At 37.4% G+C, this 12965-nt stretch overlaps 1 protein-coding gene across 4 annotated transcripts in view; it reads left to right on the top strand.

Moving 5' to 3' along the window:
- The window catches only part of IQCB1 (IQ motif containing B1), a 45952-nt gene that overhangs the window by 13821 nt on the left and 19166 nt on the right, over positions 1-12965 (top strand). For all 4 annotated transcript variants that reach the window (XM_029214665.1, XM_029214662.1, XM_029214663.1 and 1 more), the window contains exons 6-8: positions 4361-4454; positions 9079-9178; positions 12159-12337. In XM_029214665.1, coding sequence (XP_029070498.1) covers positions 4361-4454; positions 9079-9178; positions 12159-12337 — 373 coding nt within the window. The remainder of the gene's footprint in view (positions 1-4360; positions 4455-9078; positions 9179-12158; positions 12338-12965) is intronic.

Raw genomic sequence — 12965 nt, 5'->3', positions numbered from 1 at the left:
CTATCTTCCAGGTCACTTATCTGTTCTTCTGCCTCAGTTATTCTGTTATTGATTCCTTCTAGAGTATTTTTAATTTCATTTATTGTGTTGTTCATCATTGTTTGTTTGCTCTTTAGTTCTTCTATGTCCTTATTGAACGTTTCTTCTGATTTCTCCATTCTATTTCTGAGATTTTGGATCATCTTTACTATCATTACTCTGAATTCTTTATCAGGTAGACTGCCTATTTCCTCTTCATTTCTTTGGTCTGGTGGGGTTTTACCTTGCTCCTTCATCTGCTACATATTTCTCTGTCTTCTCATTTTGTTTAACTTATGGTGTTTGTGGTCTCCTTTTCACAGGCTGCAGGTTCGTAGTTCCCGTTATTTTTGGTGTCTGCCCCCAGTGGGTGAGGTTGGTTCAGTGGCTGTGTAGGCTCCCTGGTGGAGGGGACTGGTGCCTGTGTTCTGCTGGGTGAGGCTGGATCTTGTCCTTCTGGTGGGCAGGGCCGTGTCTAGTGGTGTTTTTTGGGGTGTCTGTGAACTTATTATGACTTTAGACAGCCTCTCTGCTAATGAGTGGGGTTGTGTTCCTGTCTTGCTAGTTGTTTGGCATGGGGCATCCAGCACTGGAGCTTGCTGGCTGTTGTATGGAGCTGGGTCTTAGTGTTGAGATGGAGATCTCTGAGAGCTCTTACTGATTAATGTTATGTGGAGCCTGGAGGTCTCTGGTGGTCCAGTGTCCTGGACTTGGCTCTCCCACCTCAGAGGCTCAGGCCTAACACCTGGCCAGAGCACCAAGACCCTGCCAGCCGCATGGCTCAGAAGAAAAGGAAGGAAAAAAAACAACAGAAAAAAATGAACAGATAGAACCCCAAATCAAATGGTAAAAGCAAAACTATACAGACAAAATCACAAAAAGAAACACACACACACACTGATAAAAAGAAAACAAAAACAAACAGACAGAACCCTTGGACAAATGGTAAAAGCAAACCTAAACCGACAATAATCACAGAAAGTAACATATATACACACACTCACAAAAAGAGAAAAAAGGAAAAAAAATTTTTTTAAATAAAAATAAAATAAAAAGGAAGAGAGTAACCAAACTAATAAACAAATCCACCAATGATAACAAGCACTAAAAACTAAGATAAACCTAAACCCAAAAACAAATCAGACGCAGAAAGCAAACCCCATGTCTACAGTTGCTCCGAAGTCCACTGCCTCAATTTTGGGAACATTCATTGTCTATTCCTGTATTCCAAACACGCAGGGTTTATCATGTTGATTGTGGGGATTTAATCCACTGCTTCTGAGGCTGCACAGAGAAATTTCCCTTTCTCTTCTTTGTACAGCTCCTGGGGTTCAGCTTTGGTTTTGGCCCCACCTCTGTGTGTAAGCCCCTCTCAAGCATCTGTTCCCCGCCCAGACAGGAGGGGGTTAAAGCAGCAGCTGATTAGGGCTTTCTTGCTCACTCAGGCCAGGGAGAGGGAGGGGTACAGTAGTCATAATTGGAATGCGGGCCAAGCATGTGGCGGGAGAGGCCAGTGTGACATTGCAACAGCCTCAGGTGTGCTGTGTGTTCTCCCAGGGAAGTTTTCCCTGGATCATGGGACCCTGGCAGTGGCATGCTACACAGCCTCCCAGGGAGGGTGTGAGTAGTGACCTGCCCTTGCACGTAGGATTCTTGGTGACAGCAGCGGCAGCGTTAGCGGTACATGCCCATCTCTGGGGTCCAAGCTGACAGTCGTGGCTCATGCCCATCTCTGGAGCTCGCTTAGGCAGTGCTCTGCTGTCTCTGGGCACACGGAGCAGGAATCCCCTCTCCTTGCGCACCCCGAAACAATGGTCTCTTGCCTCTTAGGCAGGTTCAGACTCTCCCAGACTCCCTCCCGGCTAGCTATGGGGCACTAGCCCCCTTCAGGCTGACTTCACGCAGCCAACCCCAGTCCTCTCCCTGGCATCTGACCTCCGAAGCCTGAGCCTTAGCTCGCAGCCCCCACCCGCCTCGGCGGGTGAGCAGACAAGCCTCTCAGGCTGGTAAGTGCTGGTTGGCACCGATCCTTTGTGCAGGAATCTCTCCGCTTTGCTCTCCGCACCCCTGTTGCTGCACTCTCCTTCATGGCTCTGAAGCTTCCCCCCTGGTCACCCCCTGTCCCCGGCAGTGAAGGGGCTTCCTAGTGTGTGGAAACTTTTCCTCCTTCACATCTCCCTCCCAGAGGTGCAGGTCCCGTCCCTATTCTTTTGTCTCTGTTTTTTCTTTTTTCTTTTGCCCTACCCAGGTACGTGGGGATTTTCTTGCCTTTTGGGAGGTCTGAGGTCTTCTGCCAGCGTTCAGTAGGTGTTCTGTAGTCATTGTTCCACATGTAGATGTATTTTTGATGTATTTGTGGGGAGGAAGGTGATCTCCCCGTCTTACTCCTCCACTATCTTGAAGGTCCCTGCACTTGTTTGTTGATGGGTTATCATGGCAGTGGGAAGCACAGAAAAAGTTAATTATCAGCACAGACTAAAATGGAACAATTTGGACTTTGGTTTAAAATTAATTAAAATTCTGTTTCTAGTGTTAAAAAAAGAAAAAGAAAACTGAATTTTTTTTCAGAATTATTATATTTTTAACATCTTTATTGGAGTATAATTGCTTTACAATGGTGTGTTAGTTTCTGCTTTATAACAAAGTGAATCAGTTACACATATACATATGTTCCCATATCTCTTGCCTCTTGCGTCTCCCTCCCTCCCACCCTCCCTATCCCACTGCTCTAGGTGGTCACAAACCACCTAGCTGATCTCCCTGTGCTATGTAGCTGCTTCCCACTAGCTATCTGTTTTACGTTTGGTAGTGTATATATGTCCATTTATCTATTAGTTCTATCTACCTAGTTGTTTCCCAATTATATATATATTTTTTAATTAGCTAGCAGGTAGGTAGTAGAGCACATGGTGGGACATACACAGAGTATTATGGCCTAAACTGCAAACTCGTTAAAATATGCATACACATATACATATATACGTGCATACATACACACACACACACACACACACACACACACACACACACACACACACATATATATTAGGTTGGCCAGAAAGTTCATTTGGGTTTTTCATAACATGTTACAGAAAAACCCGAGCGAACTTTTTGGCCAACCCAATGTATGTATTTTATATGTAAGAATAGGAAAATAACTGCCAGAATTTTGTAGTGACTTAAGGGTAAATTTTGTTAACCAGTCTCAGAGGCCATGAATTTGTGGGTGACATTATCTAATGGGTTTTTAAAGGGAAGTAGTAAGTATAGGAGCCCAGCACTATACCTCGAGGTTGGCAGCAATGAAGATTACCGTGCCCTTTATTTCAGTGAAACTGGCTAAGGCAGTTTATTGGACTAAAGGGATTCTTGATCTAACGTGACACTTCTTTCTTTTTTGATTGTTGGTATATTTGTTAGTATACATCTATTTAAGCACCTATCTAACCCTGAGGAAGAAAATACTTTCATTTTTATGAAGAGTAACCATAGTAGCCATGTTTTTGCTGTTGTCATTACTTTTAGGCCACAGTACATTCATGACATGGATAAGATAAATGGCCTTTATACAACTTTCCACTAAAATTATGTGGCCAGTAAGACAGAATTGTGAATGTAATCTGTTTGTTATTTCCCATTGTGACACATACTCTAATGTAGAATAATTTCTCATCCTACTTTCCAGAAGGAAAGAAGCAGAAAAAATTGTCATTTATTTATTGGATAAATATTGATTGAACATTCACTGTGTGTCAGAACTGTTGTAGACACTGGGTGTATAGTGGAGAGCTAAATAACATGGTCTTTGCCTTCATGGAGTCATAGAGTAGAAGCTGCAACTGAAATGCACTAATAATAATGCTTTTTATGTTGACACCTACTTTTGCATATTGCAGTGTTTTTCAACCCTGGCTACATAAACAAATCACACACCTAACCTTGTAAAGAGTCAGAGGTCCAGACTTTTAACTTTGGAGATTCAGATTTCAGTATGTTTGGACTAAAGCCTGTGCACAGGGATATTTTTTAAAACTCCACAGATGATTCTTATGTATAGCTGGTATTGAAAAATCCTAGTGTATCAACTTGTAGTTCTTATACTACGTATATTGTCCCATTTGACCTCTGGATAGCAACCATTTCTGTTAAGTAGAGTAGGTATTACTAGCCTGTTACCACAGTTTTATAAATTAAGAAACTAAAAGCTACAAGATCATGTACCTCATAAATAGCTGAGATAGATGCAGAAACCAGGTCCTGTGACTCTTCAGAGAGAAGTCTATTCTTTTATTAATTAAAACAATTACAGAAAAGTCAATTGATTTTTTTTGTGTGTGTTAAGGGTGAAGAAAAAGATGCATTACTACACTTTTTTGAAATTGTGACTGATTCTCTCTTCTGGCTATTGGGAGGACATGTTCAACTCATCCAGAATGGTAAGAAAAAAGATTTTTTAATTGATAGTCATTGTAGAGTCACCTGCTAACAGTTTGATTGTTTTTTTTCTAAAAATAAATACCTCATTAACTACAGATAACCACAGTTAAATGAAACCACACTGAAATAACCCCACACACAAAAAGTAAAAGCACATTTGGATGTTCCAGCTTTAAATAGACAACATCAACAATGTGGATATTACATTAAGTGGAAAATTGCTAAAATATAACTTTCTCCTTAGTTTTTTCTATTTAGCAAATCTAAGATAAGGATTAATGATCTTAACAGTTTAGTCTAGGGAAAATCTTTTTTTTTTCCCCCAAAGATTACAGTTATATTTTAGACTTAGTATGATAGACATCCCTATGTACAGAGTATAGATATAATTTAACTCACAGCCTAACTATTGATGTAAGAGTAAGCTTTTATATAGTGATATTTTACTAAACTTGAAAGTTACTATATAGGATTTCTGTACTTACATTGAGCAATACAAATACATGTTAGTTTTATATTATGTTTCCTTAAGACTAAGAAAGTAAACTAATAATAATCATGACAACATTCTTACCTTCTTGAAAGATTTAATCTAAGAAAAATGTAATTATATAGGAATAATGTAAGAACATTGATATTTTTTAGAACGTTAAAATTGAACTGAATATTAATATTTTATTTTTTACTCTCAGAATTATGTATGTGCATAATTTAAAGAGTCGGATGGTTCCGTAAGAATTGTTTAAAAAATACACACAATCCCTCACACCTCACTCCAGTTCCCATTTTCTAAAGGCAACTACTTTCGATTAGTATAACTAATACTTTTGGTAGTTATATCCACATAGAGCTAAGTAACATGCTTGAATACTTCTTTTAAAAATAAGCATTATCTATTCATTTCCCATTATAGAACAAATATTAGTATAAACTTCCCAACTTAAAGAACTATTTTACCAAAAATATAAAGTACTTAGCCACACTATAGTGAGACATTAAAGACCTAGTTAATGAGAGACAGAGAGAGAATACTTGAAAAATTTTTAAATATGCCATATTCCTTTTCAAAAATTATAACAAAAGTGACAGTACTCCTCAGATCAATCTGTAGATTTAAAACACCAATAAAGTAGGTATTAAAACTAAGTTAAACAATTGGATACAAAATTAGGATGTCCAGTAACCTTTTCTCTCAAAAGAACCACCTCCTTGGAGAAATGGCTGACTATATATAGGTATGAGGTAGAAAATATGCAAGATAAGCCAGAAGTATCTTGAATAACTAGATAGGAAGGAGGCAATCAAAGTCTGTTAGGATTCTGTGAAAAGGACTCAGGAGCCAACATAAGGAGGCTTCTACTAGCTAAAAATGGGAAATTTGAACAGTAATAAGGGTAATAACTACAGTGGATTAAAACTCGTCAAATATAGTGAGATTATTAACTTTAACCTTTTATTATGGAAAGTAGAATATTATAATGAACCCCTATGTACTCATCACTGAGCCTCAACAATTATCAACATTTTGCTAATCGTTTTTTTATATATTCCCATACCATTATTAATAAAAGTTACCATTAGAGTCTGCTAGGGGACCAGTTCATTTTGAAAACTGGTAAATGGAGAGTCCGGCATTTATACTGCCTTTTCTTACATACTGATGAGGAGAAACTTTTCTTTATAAACATATCCCAACTAATAAGTGAAAAGGGTATGATAGAATAGTGCCATTTTGCAACCTTTAGTGAATTATCCATCACTGTCAACACCTCAAAAGGAGAGACAACCAGATAATAAGTGCCTCATCATAACCTCACATATGACATGGATATGCCAGAAATTCAAACATGAATCATTTTGATCCTGGAGCTCCAACTACCAATTTGTAGAAGGTCAGAGAAACATTAAATTATACCCCAGGAATGCAGTTAGCAAAGCTAGACTGTGGGAAACTCATAGGACAATTGACATAGTTTCGTCAATAAATAAATTGCAGGGGGGAAAAAGGGTAAAGTAGAAACCCATAGGTTAAAAGAAATTTGAAAGATAACCAGTTCCAATGTGTGACTCTTAATTGGATCTTGATTCAAATAAACTTTTAAAAATTCACACAAAGGGCTTCCCTGGTGGCGCAGTGGTTGAGAGTCCGCCTGCCGATGCAGGGGACATGGGTTCGTGCCCCGGTCCGGGAAGATCCCACATACCGCGGAGCGGCTGGGCCCGTGAACCATGGCCGCTGAGCCTGCGTGTCAGGAGCCTGTGCTCCGCAACAGGAGAGGCCACAACAGTGAGAGGCCCACATACGGCAAAAAAAAAAAAAATTCACACAAAAAGTGGAAATGGGAGGACTGACTGGATATTTGATAAAATCAGGGAATCGTGATTATTTAGGTTAGATAATGGCTATGTTTTATTTTTTAATAATTCATATGTTTGGGGAATATGTATTGAAATACTTGTGGATAAAATGATTTGATGTCTTAGATTTGCTTTCAAATAAAATGGGAGGCAGGAAGTAGATGGGATAGGTGAAACAAGATTGTTGGTGAGTTGATCACTGTTAAAGTTGAGTGACTGGTACGTGCAGGGTCATTATACTGTTCTCTCTACTCTTACATATGTTTGAAACTTTAATTGTAAAAAGTTAATTAAAGAAAGAAATGGGCAGAAGTATCAGTTTTAGTTTGGGGGACCAAATAGTTATCTGACTGCACTTGAAAAACATAATAGAGGCTCCAAAAATAGGTTATATAATAATATAAGACAAATAGTATAAAAAATAAAGTAGAATAACTTTAATAAATTATCATAATTTTTCCAATATAGAAAAAAGGTATATACACACTAGATACTATATGATTTCAGTGAATTCAAAGTTAATTAAAGAGTTGTTAATGAAACATCTTTAAGTAGACAAAAATGGAAAAATACACTTATCCCAGCTACAGAGGAGAATTTTTTTGCTATTAAAGAATAGAAAATTAGAAGCCATAAAAATATTTAATAGTAGTGGTATTGTGTTTTGAAGTTGTTAAACATTAAAAAAGAATGGTATCTGGTGAGATATTGAAATACTGGATTATATAAATAGAAATGAAGAACAGTAGTTAGTATGTGAAAGAAATCAAATACGTTCCCTCAGGAAACTGAAAGAGGAAAAGAGGAAAGTTGTTTTGTAGAAGCTAGGGTAGTGTTCACAGAGCTGCCTTGCCAACATACCTGATCCCACTTTAATTAAAATTCTGAGAGGCTTCCCTGGTGGTGCAGTGGTTAAGAATCCACCTGCCAATGCAGGGGACACGGGTTCAAGCCCTGTTCCGGGAATATCCCACGTGCCACGGAGCAACTAAACCTGTGTGCCACAACTACTGAGCCTGCGCTCTACAGCCCGTGTGCCACAACTACTGAAGCCTGCACACCTAGAGCCCATGCTCCACAACAAGAGAAGCCACTGCAATGAGAAGCCTGAACACCGCAATGAAGAGTAGCCCCCGCTCACCGCAACTAGAGAAAGCCCGTGCACAGCAACAAAGACCCAACACAGCCAAAAATAAATAAATTTATTTTTTAAAAAAATTCTGATCAGTTAGTGAAGAAAGGACTATAAACTGACATTTACTGGGAACCTACGCTGTTCTAGGACATTTTACAGTAGTCTGTGAAAGAGCTGTTATTTTTAGCTTTATAGAGGCAGAAATAGATGTTCTGAGAGGTTAAGCGACTTGCGTAAGCATCCAGTGCCAAGTCTTCATAACTGGCTGCTCAGAACCTAAAAATTATAAACCAATACAAACAAATACTCTTCTGGGTAATTAATGATTTATTATTATTTAAGATAAGATATTAGCAAACATGATAAACATGATACATTATATAACAATTAAATTTTTAAGGACATGAGCTGCTGATTACGGTCATCTGTGCCATTGCTATTCCTTCACATTCTCTTTTTTTCACAGAAAATTTGGTTTTCTTCACTGAACTCACTGCTAGAAAAGGAGATTCAGTTTTAGGATTTTATATTTTACTTTTAATTTAAGGGGAGATAACAGTAGATTCTTAGCTTAGTATTTCTTTATTTTTCTTTTAATTTATTTTTGGCTGCATTGGGTCTTCATGCTTTCTCTAATTGCAGCTAGCGGGGGCTACTACTCTTCGTTGCAGTGCATGGGCTTCTCATTGCGGTGGCTTTCTTGTTGCGGAGCACGGGCTCTAGGTGCATAGGCTTCAGTATTTGTGGCACGCGAGCTCAGTAGTTGTGGCTCGTGGGCTCTAGAGTGCAGGCTCAGTAGTTGTGGCTCATGGGCTTAGTTGCTCTGTGGCATGTGGGATCTTCCCAGACCAGTGATGGAACCTGTGTCCCTTACATTGGCAGGCACATTCTTAACCACTGCGCCACCAGGGAAGTCCCATCTTAGCTTAGTATTTCTTTATTTGTAACTGTCCATAAAAATGGGATAGCTATCTATTATAGTTATTGAAACTATTCTAGAAAATCTTTACTGCAAAGTATATAAAGGCAGGAAGTTTAACAAATGATTATACTTTGGCTTGGTTTTGAAAGGGCAAGTAAATACTAATTGTATCATCATAGAATCTTAATCTTATTTTCTCTTCCTTTAGTACTGCGAAGTGATCATTTCTTGCACTTACTACAAACTGACAATGTTCAGGTAGGATCTACGGTCATGACCATGCTACAGAACATACTACAGATCAACAGGTAACTTGGCCTTACAAAATATGTAGAATTTTTTTATTTGTGATCAGAAGCATTACCAATTTTATTCCAATTTTCCTAAAATCTTCGATTGCATATGACTTGTACATGGCATTTAAAAAGCTCTATTATTACCATTGTATTTCAGAAAAAAATGGATGTAAAATACTGTAAAAGACTGGAAATTTGTTATCAAATTTGTATCTTATCTTAGAGCTTAAGAAGATTTTAATCCAAATCGCAGGCTTAGAGAAGAAAAATTACTGTGATATCTGAAGGAAAATATTGGGATCACAATAAAAAATATTTAATCATATATTTATTTAGCAAACTGCAAGCTTAGTATTTGCCAGGTGCTATAGAAGGGCATAAAAGAAGTAATAGGCAATTTTCCCAGGTTAAAATAGAAAGGCAGAGTAAACACTGTTGAAATCATTGATTCTTTCAGCTCAATATGGATTTGTTAAGCATCTACTATACGTGCCAAGTATTTGTCTGTCATTGGGTTTACAAAATTGATTACGATATGAACCTTGTCTTCAAATAGCTTACAGTATAGTGGAAGAGACTAACACATAAGGACAATTATATTACAGTGTAATAAGTTACCATGTTTAAGGGTACACAAGTGTTAGAGGAGCTCCTAAACCAAACTGAGGGGGGGCTACTTCCTGGAGAAGGTTAACACCTGAGATGAAACTCTACGGATAAGAAATTAACCAGGGAGGAAGAAGAGAAAACAGTATTTCTAGGCAGAGGTAACAATATAAGCAAGTGCACACAGGTAAGAAACAACATGCAGAGGGTGAAAAGTAGGCTAGAGTTTATAAGACAGGATACCATAGAAGAGAGAGCTACACAAAGAGAGAACCCCAGAGATCTGCAGAGTCCCCTGCAAGTTTTCAGTAGAGTACTGATCAGCACATGCGTTTGAGGAAACTATCCAATGTCGTGGAAAACAGTAATCCAGAAGGATTAAAAGGAGCAGTACCAGAAACACAGAGCCAAGAATACTGACTGATTCCAGCAGCCAAACTGGAAAACTACGTGAAAAATGGAGCACTGAGAGTACTCAGGATGGTTTCATCCTAGTAGTGAGGGATAATAGCACTAGACTGAGCACCATTCTGGATCATCCAAACAAAATGAAAGCAAGATCTGAAAGGATCAAATTGTTTCCAAGCAACTTAACCACATCTGGTTATTGAAACTGCCTACATCTTAACATTTTCTTTATTTGTAAAGTAATACAAAGGCAGGAAGTTTAGCAGAAATGGTCATACTTTGATTTGGCTTTAAAAGGATGAAAAAATCAAACTTGTGCCATGATAGAATCTCTGCTTTGCTCTTTTTTTTTCCCCCTCTTCCTTTAGTAATACAAAGTAATCATTTCTGCAAACTGATGATGTTCAGATAGGATCTACAATCATAACTATGTATAAAATTCTAGGAAATGTAAATTAATTTATAGTGACAGAAAGCAGATCAGTGGTTGCCTGGGTATAAGGTGCCAGGGAAGGTAAGAAGGGAGGGACTACAGTGAAACAAAAGGAAGCTCTGATGGGTGATAGGTATGTTCATTATCTTGATTGTGTTGGGGAAATGTCAGAACTTACCAAATTGTACATTTAAATGTGTGCAGTTTGTTGTATATCAATTATACTTTAATGAAGCTGGTCAAAATAAAAAATCATCAAGTCTTCATGAGCATTTTGATACGGAGTAAAATAAAGGATGCATTCAGGTATGACACCAAGTTTTCTATAATGGATAATAGACAGTGGTATAGCCAAAACAAATTCAATATTGGTTATGTCCAACATAGGTAGATATTTTCAGCAGACAGAGAAATGAGAGTCCGTGCAAAGACTTGTACACAAATGTTTATAGCAGCTTTATCTGTAATACCCAAAGACAAGACAACTTAAATGTCCACTGACAAGTGAATGTGACTTCTGGAAGAGATCTGGACTAGAACTGTGGACTTATGAGTTAGCCTAAAAACGATAGTTAAAAACATGAGAGAAGATGAGCTCAGTGGAAAATATGAATAGACTGAGAAAAGAAATGGGCTGAAAATGGAATCCTGGGGAGTAACCTTTAAGGGGTATATTGGGGAAGGGGAGCCCACAAAGAAGACTGAGAAAGAATGGTCAAAAATCTGTAAGTAGAGGATGGAAGAGGATCAGAAGAACATTTTATCACAGAAGCTGAATGGTAGAGAATATCAGGCATAACCTTTACGGTTACTTTTTCTACTGGATAAAAGTCATTTATATTGTTGTTGAGTAAGAATCTCTTTGCATTGTTCTCAGATAATAATCATTGCCATTATTTGCTTTCTACAAGCCAACATCTACTTTTACAGAATTGCAAAATATCCTAATCAGTAGTAAATGGATAATCAAAGGTACACACCCCTAGAAAATCACATACTCCTTGGTGGGATGAGTAAAAGAACACCCAGTAATCCCTTTTGACTATTTCGACGTTTCAGGTAATTTTTCATGACATCAGTAATGCAACGTGAGGTTGTTAGTGTAATAAAGGAATACTAAAAGAAAAAGTTCCTTCTATATTAAGTACATGATAATTGAATTCCTATAACATGTTTGTCTTCGTACATCATTAAGCAGTGAAGCATGTACTTAATGTCCTGTGATCTTCCTCTTATTATTGCCTTGAAGCTTTTGAACCATCTATTTACTATTTTGCACATTTATCTTTCCTCCAGTATTTGATTGCAAGTTTCTTTGTCAACTTTGTATTCCTTACTTTACCTAGCATGGTGCCTTACAGTAAGAATTCAATTAATTGATTTAATGTGATGTATTTTTGGAACTAAGCTATCTGCTTAAACTATTGGTTATCTTCATGGATCAGGCCATAGGCATTAACTTGCTGCACCTGTAATGTTTAATTTTTTGTGATACTTATGTGTCGTTTAGTAACGGTACTTTTTTTTTTTATTTTGTTCTATTAGTGGTGATTTACTCAGAATAGAAGTGAAAACCCTGCATTCAATTTTAGATGAAGTTGTTTTCAAACTTTTATCAACTCCTAGTCCAGTCATAAGAAGTACTGCTACAAGGCTCCTACTGTTGATGGCTAAATCCCATCAGGAAATTTTGATTTTACTGAGACTAAGTGCCTGCTACAAAGGTAGTACATATATTCTTTCTGTTCTTGAAAGTCTCAAAAAGAACATTTTTATTGATGGTTTACGGAAAACAAAATACCTGTGTTTTTAAAAAGTCAATAATTGAAATGTGCAGATAAACTCTGTCACAGCAGATAACAGTTCAGGGAAAAAACCTTTATGTAATCCAGCTATCTTCATGTCTCAACAGGTGTCATATGGTACCTTATTGACAAGGTTACAATGAATATTTGCTCCCTCTCTGACAAAAAGGCTGTGTATTGATTATACCATATAGTGTAGTAAAATAATGACCAAAAAAAGATCAGTGATCTTACCTAACTTTACTGAGAAAATAGAGCTGTGCTTCAGAGATTGACAGCCCTTTTGATCTTTACATCAATTAATAATTACTCTTCAACTCCTATACTGCCTTTCCTCAAAGACAAACAAAAAATTTCCCTCACCTCCAAAATCAAACATATATGTGAATAAAATGTCAGAAAACTTGAGAAGGAAAGGACTCAGTGTTTTACCATTACCATGGAATAATCTTTCATTTAATTGAGCATTTACTATGTGTCAGATGACTATTCCTCATACTTTATGTGTATTAAAATATTTAATCTTCATAACAATCCTGTGAGATGT

The sequence above is a fragment of the Monodon monoceros genome, unplaced genomic scaffold, assembly GCF_005190385.1.
Source record: "Monodon monoceros isolate NGI ecotype Baffin Bay Population unplaced genomic scaffold, NGI_Narwhal_1 Super_Scaffold_11, whole genome shotgun sequence".
In the NCBI taxonomy this organism is placed as follows: Eukaryota; Metazoa; Chordata; class Mammalia; order Artiodactyla; family Monodontidae; genus Monodon; species Monodon monoceros.
The sequence above is the reverse complement of the archived record's forward strand: the minus strand, read 5'-3'. Positions and strand labels throughout refer to the sequence as shown.